This window comes from Pundamilia nyererei, unplaced genomic scaffold, assembly GCF_000239375.1.
Source record: "Pundamilia nyererei isolate P.nyererei 1_Seehausen unplaced genomic scaffold, PunNye1.0 scaffold00468, whole genome shotgun sequence".
NCBI classification, from domain to species: Eukaryota; Metazoa; Chordata; class Actinopteri; order Cichliformes; family Cichlidae; genus Pundamilia; species Pundamilia nyererei.
In genome coordinates this window covers 470-12216 of record NW_005187869.1, presented here as the reverse complement: position 1 = coordinate 12216, position 11747 = coordinate 470, and the positions used below count along the sequence as shown (strand labels likewise).

At 44.0% G+C, this 11747-nt stretch overlaps 1 protein-coding gene across 1 annotated transcript in view; it reads left to right on the top strand.

The window, feature by feature from the left end:
* Positions 1-9997, top strand: part of LOC102195678 (biotin--protein ligase-like) — an 11981-nt gene extending 1984 nt beyond the window's left edge. The window contains exons 2-5 of the mRNA XM_005753816.2: positions 2243-2383; positions 6184-6346; positions 7888-8867; positions 9740-9997. Of these exons, the coding sequence (XP_005753873.1) occupies positions 2243-2383; positions 6184-6346; positions 7888-8867; positions 9740-9997 (1542 nt within the window). The remainder of the gene's footprint in view (positions 1-2242; positions 2384-6183; positions 6347-7887; positions 8868-9739) is intronic.
* Positions 9998-11747: the final 1750 nt, after the last annotated feature.

Genomic DNA, 11747 nt, shown 5'->3' with positions numbered 1-11747 from the left:
CACTGTAGTGTCTCACTGGTGTCCCACTGTAGTGTCTCACTGGTGTCCCACTGTAGTGTCTCACTGGTGTCCCACTGTAGTGTCTCACTGGTGTCTGTGAGCTGTGCTCTATACAATGTGCTTATGCTGCTCTGAGTCTATGGCCAGACCCTGGTGTAGTGCTACATCATACTTTTTCATTGGCTTGGTTGCTAGGATTTGAACTTCCAGGGTAGTGCCAGAATGACAGACTTTACAGGCAGTTATGCAGCTGTGTGACTGGGTAACAGCAGCATCTGTCAGAATAAAGGCAAACACATTACAGAAAACCACAAACAAGTTCAAGAACACTGAAATCGAGACACATTTTCAAATACATACGGCATACAGTCACAGGCACTTTAATAGGTACAGCTGTTAAAGAGCCTGTGCTCCAGTCACACAAATCTCCAATCCGCCAGTCACATGGCAGCATGCAGATGTGGTGTACCGCTGCCTGAAGTTCAAAGCAATGTTTACTGGGTGCTACCCACAGTCACCTTTCTGTCAGCTCACACTGAGAGTGCAGGGCACTGCTGACTGAGACCAGGTGGCCAGTACATCAGACACACCAGCTGTCAGCTGGAAAAGTGCAGTAAGCGAATCATTCACGGGAGTTGGCTTGGCTATATTCCAGTTTATTCTGACAGCAAGACTGGTTCAGTAGTTTTCTTTGTTTGTGGGCGGTAACATTTGTAGACTGAGACGTAGCTCATTTGGTGTTTGCTGTTTTCCTTAAGCCTGCATGCTGGCTTTAGATAAAAAAGCTAACAATCTAATTATAAATCAGAAACTAATTATTTTGAACACTTGTGTCACTCCGGTTTCAGCTCTTCAAATCATCATGACCTAAAATTTAATGTTAGAAGTGTTCAACATGCATAAACAACATTAAACTAATTCACTCCGTATCATTTGCAGTTTGAATGTTTGTCTTTTTGTGAATGTGTGCTGGAATATGAGACTTTGTAGGAGTGCTGCATTTTTCCTCATATTTAGCCAGTACTCGTATATTTTTTTTACATCTGTCTCAAATTACAGGATCTATCTGATGGAGAAATCACTCATCTTTGGAAAAGAGAGTTTATTACAGAGAAATGGCTCTTTCCAAAATAAAAGCTATACTATCCGCTTCTTCTGGGCTATATTCTCAGCAGCATATTAAACATATCAGGTCCCCATAAGGAGAATCCTGTGCTAACGGCTGTCTAAATGACTCTGGTAAAGTTTGTAGCATGCATGCTTGTTGTTTTTGTCTGCTTCCACTTGTCTTTGCACTAGGATGATGTCGGAGTAAATGTGCAGTCATATTCGTTGTGTTCCCACTAGTGCTGTCAGCGTAAATCTGAAATGACGTTAACGCCATAACGCGGCGAATCTCAGTTAACGAGCTACCGCAGATCGCCCTGTGCGTGGGGCTGGACGGCGCTTTGCAGTTATTTATTTGTAAAAAATGTTTGGAATCATGTATGATTTCCGTTCCACTTCTCACGTGTGCACCACTTTGTGTTGGTCTTCACGTGGAATTACAATAAAACTGATTCATGTTTGTGGCTGTAATGTGACAAAATGTGGGAAAGTTCAAGGGGGCCCAATACTTTTGTAAGTCACTGTGTATTAGTAAAGGTCAGTCTGCCTCAGCTTTGTTGATGAACCCACTAATAGTACCCTCTGGGCCCTTTCATGAGTTCCCACTCTCCAGGCCACTGGTTCCATTATCAGACAGATCCCTGGATCATTAGGTAGGATGTTGCACAGACGTTGCTGCATAGTGCATTGCTGGTGTGATCCACAGTCGAGCACCTCAGGTCTGGCCTGCGAGCCTGAGTAATGTAGCAGAATAAGTAAATGGAGCATGGTGAAATGCTGAGCAGTGTTAGGATCAGAATGCACCCTTGTATGAAAACAGAGCGAGGTGATTGTAACTACCACTCGTGTCTTGCACAAGCATGGGAAGAGTGAATACAGAGGATCAGGTCAGCTGTTACAGTATGAGGGACTCGTCTTTGCATCGGAGCTTTAACAGCTGGTCATGCTGAGGCCACTCCCACAACGAAATAACATCTTAGCCCAACACTTTCATATCGGTCACATTGTACACCACGCTGATACCATACTTGATAATGGGACACCGAGAAAACATGCGACTATTGTTACTAACTACTTTATGTGTAACACTTTGTAGTGTTTGAACTTGTCGTCTGTTCTGTCTGTACTTTTCCAGGTATGTGAGGACCTCAGCCAGTGGACTGTTCTCCTGCGGTCCTCTACCGTTTGTGCTCCACGAATAGACAATATTTTTTTCATCATAGAAGCTACAGAACATAAAGTGGGCTCTCCTTCTCATCGGCCGTCTAAAAAGAAAGTAAGCAATGTGCTTTCTTAACTTCTGTTCTCATTATGAAGCAACAAGCTTGTATGTATATAAATATAAATGAAATGCTGACTGGGTGACTGGCTCCAGCACAGCTCAGGACAGATGTCTAAGAAGAGCACAGTCCTGGGAACAGCAAAGATACTGCACAGGAACCTCGAGCTCCCAGCCTCTGGTAGAGGACCCGAGCATGAGGGTTAAAGACAAATGTCAAAATTTTAAAATAATGAAATTAATAAAATTTGGATTTTGTTTGGTAAGCTCAGGAAAAAAAGGTGGAGGTATCTGCTCATTTATTCAGTAGTTTCTCTTGATCACAGCTTTTCTGCAGTGTAAAACAAAACTATTCATCAAAGTAGTCATCCTCTGCCCCTGACTGATTGGACGCTGTAATAATGAAACTAATAACAGGAGAGTTGCTCCAGGAAAAGAAGCCCAATAGTGCCCTCTACTGGAGACGTTCATCAGTTACTACACCTTTTAACTTTTCAATAAAAGTTAAAAGGTCCCATGTCATGCTAATTTACAGGCAAGATTCAAACAACAACAAAAATGCCCCATTTCTTTCAAAGAAACTCATAATTTAAACGCCATGTTTGTCCTCACCATTGCTCACCAAGAGAGTAACCGTAACGTTTAGTGTCCAAATAAATAAACCTACAGTGGGTTGCAAAAGTATTGGGCCCCCTTGAACTTTCCCACATTTTGTCACATTACAGCCACAAACATGAATCAATTTTATTGGAATTCCACGTGAAAGACCAACACAAAGTGGTGCACACGTGAACAGCGTTTGTGAACAGCAGTTTTCAGATCTTGCCACAGATTCTCGATTGGATTTAGACAAGGCCGTCTACCTAAAGCGTTCAGGATCATAAATGTAGCCAAGAGGCCCATGGCGACTCTGGACGAGCTGCAGAGATCTACAGCTCAGGTGGGGAATCTGTCCACAGGACAACTATAAGTCGTGCACTGCACAAAGTTGGCCTTTATGGAAGAGTGGCAAGAAGAAAGCCATTGTTAACAGAAAACCATAAGAAGTCCCGTTTGCAGTTTGCCACAAGCCATGTGGGGGACACAGCAAACATGTGGAAGAAGCTGCTCTGGTCAGATGAGACCAAAATGGAACTTTTTGGGCAAAATGCAAAAAATTCAAATTTTATTTGTCACGTACACAGTCATACACAGTACGATATGTAGTGAAATGCTTGGACAACTGCTCGTGACCTAAAGAAAACAAAAAAGGAAAAGACTATGAATAAGATAGGAAATAAATATGAGAAATTAAAAAGGGCAAATTTAACTAGGAAGGAATAAAATATAAATTAAGGTTAAAAATGAAATAACTGTACAACACAAATTAGAATGAAGGGTAAATTTAACTGGGAGAATAAGATAAAATATATAAATTAAAGTTGAAAATAAAATAACTGTACAACAAAATACACAATATAGAACTATATAAGAATGTATGAAGAAATCTAAATAAATATATACACAATAACAGCAGCGTGATTTAAGTAATGAAGTGAAACAATGTCCAGTGTGTGTGTAAGAACTATATGTGTGGGTCAGTACTGTGTGGTGGTGTGATTGAGAGACCGTATCGCCTGCGGGAAGAAGCTCCTCCTCAGTCTCTCTGTGTTGGTCTTCAGGGAGCGGAATCGCTTTCCTGACCTCAGCAGAGAGAACAGTCTGTTGTTGGGATGGCTGAGGTCCTTCACCATCTTCCTGGCCTTGGTCCAGCACCGCCTGCTGTAGATTGAGTGCAGGTCAGGGAGCTCGGAGCGGATGGTGCGCTCAGCTGACCGCACAACCCTCTGTAGAGCTCGTCTGTCCTGCATGGTGCTGTTCCCGAACCAGGTTAAGATGTTTCCCGTCAGGATGCTCTCTATGGTGCACGAGTAAAAGTTCCTGAGCACCTTGGAGGGCAGTTGGAAGTCTCTCAAGCGTCTGAGGTGGTAGAGACGCTGACGGGCCTTTTTCACCACGGTGTTGATGTGACAGGACCATGACAGGTCCTGCGTGATGTGAACTCCGAGGTATTTGAAGCTGTCCACTCTCTCCACTGGGCACTCGTTGATGACAGGGGTCTGGTAGTTCCTCTCCTGCTTAGTGCTGAAGTCCACTATCAGCTCCTTTGTCTTACTGACGTTTAGAAGGAGGTTGTTCCTCTGGCACCAGTTCTCCAGATTCCTAATCTCCTTCAGGTAGGCCGTCTCGTTGTTATCATGCTATGTGTGGAGGAAAACTAACACTGCACATCACTCTGAACACACCATCCCCACTGTCAGATATGGTGGTGGCAGCATCATGCTCTGGGGGGGGCTTCTCTTCAGCAGGGACAGGGAAGCTGGTCAGAGTTGATGGGAAGATGGATGGAGCCAAATACAGGGCAATCTTGGAAGAAAACCTGTTGGAGTCTGCAAAAGACTTGAGACTGGGGCGGAGCTTCACCTTCCAGCAGGACAACGACCCTGAACATAAAGCCAGGGCAACAATGGGATGGTTTAAAACAAAACATATCCATGTGTTAGACTGGCCCAGTCAAAGTCCAGATCTAAATCCAATCCAGAATCTGTGGCAAGATCTGAAAACTGCTGTTCACTAACGCTGCCCATCTAATCTGACTGAGCTGGAGCTGTTTCAAAGAAGAATGAGCAAAGATTCAGTCTGTAGATGTGCAAAGCTGGTAGAGACAGACCCTAAAAGACTGGCAGCTGGAACTGCAGCAAAAGCTGGTTCTACAAAGTATTGACTCAGGGGCTGAATAATTACACACACCCCACTTTGCAGTTATTTATTTGTAAAGAATGTTTGGAATCATGTATGATTTTCGTTCCACTTCTCACGTGTGCACCACTTTGTGTTGGTCTTTCATGTGGAATTCCAATAAAACTGATTCATGTTTGTGGCTGTAATGTGACAAAATGTGGGAAAGTTCAAGGGGCCCAATACTTTTGCAGCCACTGTACTTCACTTTGTCACATTCAGAAAGTTCCCTTAATCGTAGCTGAGGGCTTAAGCTTATGTGAATGCTGATTTTTGTCAGTGATGTGGTTCTAAAGTGATAATAATTTTCTTTTAAATGGCTTTGGCTGGTTGTCACTTTTGTCCTAATGAGCTGATGCTTGTTCCAACAGAAAGAAAAACGGCTGAATGTACAGTTGGCTGTGCTTTAATACAGAACTATGAAGAGAAGGGAGCATCGGCCATACGTAACGTTAGCCACATTAGCTACCCACCATGCTAATGGGACAATCCCATTGTTGTAATGTTGCCGTCACAAATCAGAGTACTTCACCAGGTCTTTGTACTTAAGTGTGTTTGTAACACAAGCGTCTGTAGCTAGCATGCAGCTGGCAGGTGCTGACGTGACATCAGTGTAAATGAGGCCGTTGTTTCCTTGTTGGAGCCTTTGTGCCTCTTTAAAACACTACACTGAATGAACCGGCACAAAAGGCAGAATGTGGATAATAATGGTTTTGGTGGTTATGATGGTTTTCATATTTAGTATTTTAGCAATGTTAAATGTAGCACACAGAAAAATATGCATTTAACAAATATGGGATAAGGTACATGTTCTTCTGGTTTGTGCTGATGGAGCCATTGATGCTGTTCGGATGATGCTGTGGTTGTTATTAGGTTAGCTTTTATGAAGTGAGGTGAAAATAGACACGTGACCATCATTACAGGCTTATAGTTTCTGTACTAATCCCTCCTTACACCAGGTGATGATGGAGTAGGCGGGGCATGCTGAACTCTAACACGTGTCACTGTGTGTTGTGCAGGTGCTGAAGTTGTCCGACTGCTGTCTCCCTGTGGCGTGTTGCCCTGGCCAGCCGTTCAGGGCAGTCGCTCAAGCCAGCGTGGAGAGCTACAGCCAGCTCGGGATAGCTTTCATAGAAGATCGCCTCCAGCTGGACAATGGACTTACGCCCTCAAAGATAGTCCGTATGTTGTCTTCAAGTAGATTTTCTACGATGTTTTTGTTACATGGTATCACACCTCACAGTTCCTTACTCATGTCTCGTTTGCATCGAGTATTATGTTGATCAGCGTGATTAATAAAGCCCAAAGAAAACAGCAATTTCCTGTGCCAACACCTTCATCTTGTCACCGTAGAGAAAGCGATGAGGATCGTACTGAAATTCTGTTGGTCGGGTTTTGCTCCACCCCTCTACCAAACGCCCTAATATACTTCCCCGAGGTTGTGTTCATGTAGTACAGCAGTGATGACGTTCAGAAGGAGAATAAACTTTCTTATTGTTAGTTTACGTTTCCAAGATAAAAAGGTAGAAGCATGTTCTCACCCTGTAGTGTCTGAAGTAGCTTTTTAAACTCAGCCTTGCATCCAGCAGCAGCAGGAAAGTGCTTTCACTCACAAAACCTCATATACAACGTTGAGCTTACAGGTATAGAGCTGCACACTTTAGTGCACAGTTTAAACTTAAACTGTCTCATGACCCATTGAAGAGTTACAGACATTTTTTGACTGTTTTCAGGAGCTCAGGTTTAAATAATGTCACAAACATATTTTCTGTCGTCTGTGAGGAAGTTGTGACCTGTACCTGCCCGACATGTGGAACTCTACAGCCACCGAGCTTCTTACCCCATCATGATATGAGCTGTAGCTTCAGAGGTAGAGCAGGTCATATACTAATTGGAAGGTTGCTGGTTCGATCCCTGGTTGTCAAACATGCCTGCATGCCAAATATCCTTCGGAAAGTTGCCAGGTTGCTCTCTGATGCTTCTATCGAAGAATGAATGTGTGTGATTGTTACATAGAAAGATAAGATAATTCTTTGTCTTTGCACAGTCATCCATAGTACGATAGTGAAATGAAATCGGAAAATTGTCCCACGTCGGCACTACGAACAACACAAAACGACACAACACAGAAACTTATGTAATAAAAATAAGAAGAATAAGCGTATGTGTATTGCACATTGTTATTAATGCTTGTGTGTGTGTGTGTGTGTGTGTGTGTGTATTTATTTATTCATTTATTTATTCAGTGCTTCTTTTCCCTGCTGTATTTGTGTATAGGGTTAAGCTTTTATACCAGGGATGTCCAACTGCAGGCCTCGAGGGCCGGTGTCCTGCAGGTTTTAGATCTCACCCTGGGTCATCACACCTGAACCACATGATTAGTTCATTACCAGCCTCTGGAGAACTTGAAGCCATTTAAATCAGCTGTGTTGGATCAAGGACACATCTAAAACCTGCAGGACACTGGCCCTCGAGGCCTGGACTTCCCCACCCCTGCTTTATACCTCTGTGGTGTAGCACAGCTGAATGAAAGGTTTCAGCGGCTCTGAGCTGTTTGTTCTCCGAAGCTGCTGGATACCAGAACTGTACCAAAGAGCTTACATTGTTACTGTTTTACTGTTCAGTAGTTTAGTGGTTGACAGAAACAGTTGTTTGAAGTTTGAATACAAAGATAGATCAGTAGATGGTTCTGATGTTTTTGTGGTGTGGTTGTATTTCCACAGCTGTCCTCCTGCAAGAATCCACTCTGAGTGCACTGCTGGACCAGCAGTGTCCACAGAGCCCACGGGCACAGTCGTCACTGCTTCCCTGTAGCACTGGAGAGCCCATAGCTCGCCACCATCATCTGCAGTGCCGTAAAGGCAGCTTCCTTCTCATCCCAGAGGTAAAGAGGAGGTTAGAGGACCGGCGAGGGTCAGAGCCGCTCCGCAGCTCCCAGGATTTGGAATCTCTCGGTGACTTGGAGGAACACTCCCTGGGGAATCATCACCACATGGAGGGCCACGGACACCACCTGCATCTGTCCAGCTGCCATGAATGTCTGGAACTGGAGAACAGTACTATACTCTCTGTCAAATATGCCTCCGCTGAGAATATTCCAGACCTACCGGATGATAACTCTGTTGGAAACGAGTGTCTCGATGAACTTGAAAATGATTCCCGAGGGTTTTTTGGTCAAAGCGGTGGCAAACTCCCAAATGTTCTCGTCTACACGGGGGGCTGTCAGGAACGTTTTCAGACAGTTCGCCAGCTTTTATCAGAATGTATAAACACGGAAAGTAACATCATCTATCCGCTCCAGCCAGAGCAGGCACTGAATGATCCCTGGCTGGAAAACACAAGACTCCTGGTACTGGCAGAAGAGGAAACCCTAAGTCCCCAGCTTCAGACCCGCTTTCTCACCTACCTGAGCCAGGGGGGCAAAGTCCTCGGGCTAGCCTCTTCTCTGTGCCCTGCAGGACTCTACCTGGAAGTCAGGCAGAGCCAGTGCATGCAGGTCAACAAGCTGAATTTCACCAAAGAAGACAGCACAGAGCTGAATCTGAGTATACTGGCGAGTGGGAAAGTCTACATCAGGGATCCTCGGGGGGGAGGAGAAGTTGAACTGTGGGGGGAGCTGAAAGGGGATGTCCCCCATAAGAAGGATATGGTTATTGTACGACTGACCCACGGAGGGGACAGTGGAGAAGCTGTCCTTTGTCAGGTAAACCCATGTAAAGCATGCTATTCATTGTCCTCGGGGACAATGAATAGCATGCTTTTATTGAGGCCCGCAGTAGTGCTAACACATGTGGGACAGTGAACCTGCATGCTGTTGTATTTCTGTAGTGTCAGATCAAAGCAACAGTTGCCTCACACATAAAGCCCATGTGATGTTAGAGAGAAAAGCCCAACATTCAGGCGATCCCACGTCCAAGGACTTGGCAGCAGTTGGAAAATCTCTTAACGGGAAGAAAGAGGTTCAGATGTGTGAGGTCTCAGTGACTGACATGAGTGTGGGTGGCTCAGTGGGTACTCCCCACCAGGAGTGCAGCAGCCTGGATTCAACTCTGATGTTTGCTCTTTCTCCTGATTTTCCATCTTCAGTGCTGCACTGTCCAATAGAGGCAAAAATGCCTTCAGGTGAAGGATAATTGCATCATGGGATGTTTCCAGCAGTCTGAGCCTATAGCAGCAGATCTAAGAGAAGATCAGCTGATCTAGCAGTCTCCCTATAGCACACGATTCCTTTATTAATGGTGTAGCTAGCAGTAAATTAACTGCCACAGCAGCCTGAAACTTCTATAATCCAGGAACTGTTCTGTCCTCGTTTTGCAGTCGGGTCTAGAAATATTATCATAATTATTATTATCATTATTTATGCATTCTGAATGAATCCGGGTGCTGACAGTGGGTATGTGGTACTGCTAACTGTTGGGCTAGTAAATGAAGCCCGGTGTCATATGATGTCTAGATTACAAGCAGATTTATTAGGTGCAAATATTTGCAGTATAAAATAAATAATACTCATTTTTGCTGCCACATCAATGTTTCCTGCATCTTCTGATGTTTTTACTTAAACATGTATATCTGCAGGTCCACTTTGAAACTGCTCCCAACTCTCAGAATTTGCCATTGGATGCTTTTGATGAACTGAAGGTCAACAATGCCTCGCGGTATGAAGTCTTGACAGAAATCCTCACCTCTCTAGGCCTCAAATGTGAACCAAGTCAGACTCCAAGTCCAAGTGCGGTACACCTGCTCGCTACCTCTCAGGTAAGATACTCAGCGTTCTTGTGTTCAAGACTAAGAACAGCTTCATGTCCTATTGGCTCATCTCTCCATGTGAAATAGGTTCAGTGAGTGCCTCCCACCTGAAGTACAGTAGCTTTGCTTCATTAAATGTGCTACATTTTAAATATGAAGTACTATAGTTACTGTAAGTTACAGGGTTAGGATAAAGTTACTCTCTTCTTTTTCTGGCATTTTGAGACCTCATAACTTGTTGAGTAAAGGAGCTAGCCCACATAATTTTGGGGACTGAGCCTTTGTTGAAAACTGCAACAGAATCAAGTTACATCACGTTTTCTATCACTTTGATTAAATTGTATTAATGATCATTCTAATAAATCATAGTTTTTTAATAACATGGTAAAGGTGTCCTTTGTTAGGTCCGTAGCGCAACATAAAGCTCAAACACGGGTGTCCCCGCCCCGGCCCCCAAAGCCACAAACCCAGTAGCCAATTCAAAGTTAAGGTGAACTTTATTGCTCCACCAGCTTAAACTCCGGGGTAAACCATGGCCAGAATAACCAACAAAACGAGCTGTTCCAAAGAAGTGCTACCTAAACCCTGTATGAAAACTGAACCAAACCCTAACTCTAAAAGTTAATAAACCAGACACATGCACGTTCAGTTAACGGTGTATCTGAGGCACCCACGTTGATGTAGTTCCTGCATTATACTAGTGTAGATCCAGGATCAACACTGCAACTGACCTACCACACTGCAAAACTATGATATCATAACAATGTGGGGAAAAAAGGCAAATAAGATGCCTTTGTTTAATCTGAACTCGTGTTAGGGAGCAATAGTAGAAGGTAACTCTTATCTGGTAGACTTCTGTGGAGGGACGGTGCTGCCAGCAGGGCGGGATTGCCAGAACATTTTAAATCTACCAAGATTGTCCATTACATGTTTGACACAGCGTTTATTCCGTTTGGCAATATTACAGCAGCAACAAGCTAACACGGATCATCTATGATCACATTTAGATGTTGAGAATGAAGACACCCATCTAACTTCATGAATAGTTGTTTTCCTGGCCTTGTAGAAGAGGGCTAGGTCACACAATGACACACTGTTCACAACCCAAGGATGGAAACAGAGTTTGAAAGCACCGAAGGCTCCAAACTTGTTTGTGCTGAATAATTAGAAAATGTCTTTGACGCAGAAGGAACCTCGTCTAACAGATGAAGCTGATTGGTGCTGTCGTCTGCTGCAGCTTCTTTCAACCACTCACCATCCAACATGGTGACATGACCTTTGAAAGTTCACCTAAGATGCTCCTTTTAAGGTTTGAATATGGAATTGTGGGCACATGTAGGGTGCACAGCTGAACTCTGCGTCTATTGTTAAGTGCCATCAGGTCCTTAAATGGTGACAGCTGTGTCCACATCCTTGGGATGGTGTTGGATTCCACCTGTGCTTGTCTCTAATTCTAGGCCATACGTGTCAAACTGTTCAGTGCTGCCCAAAGTAAGGAGCTTCAAGTATCCTGTGGTTCTGGAGTCTTTGTAGGAAGATGGAGCGTGCCATGGATTGGTGCAGACTCTGCAGTAATGGCACATTTGCCAGACTGTAAATGGACTGGTTCTTGTATATCACATTTCTACTCTTTATATAGAAATGTGTCTCAGTGTTTAGCCTGTATCCAATGGCTTAATCCCTCAGAGTGCCGGTGAGATGTTGGTAAGTCAGCTGACTGTAACTGAATCATTGACAGCACTGTTACAAGGGTGTAACTTGGTTTACTGCAGTAATCTGAACTGTCCATCAAAGTGACCAATCACATTAGGAGCCTGCTCCCTTTAGGCTCCGCCCT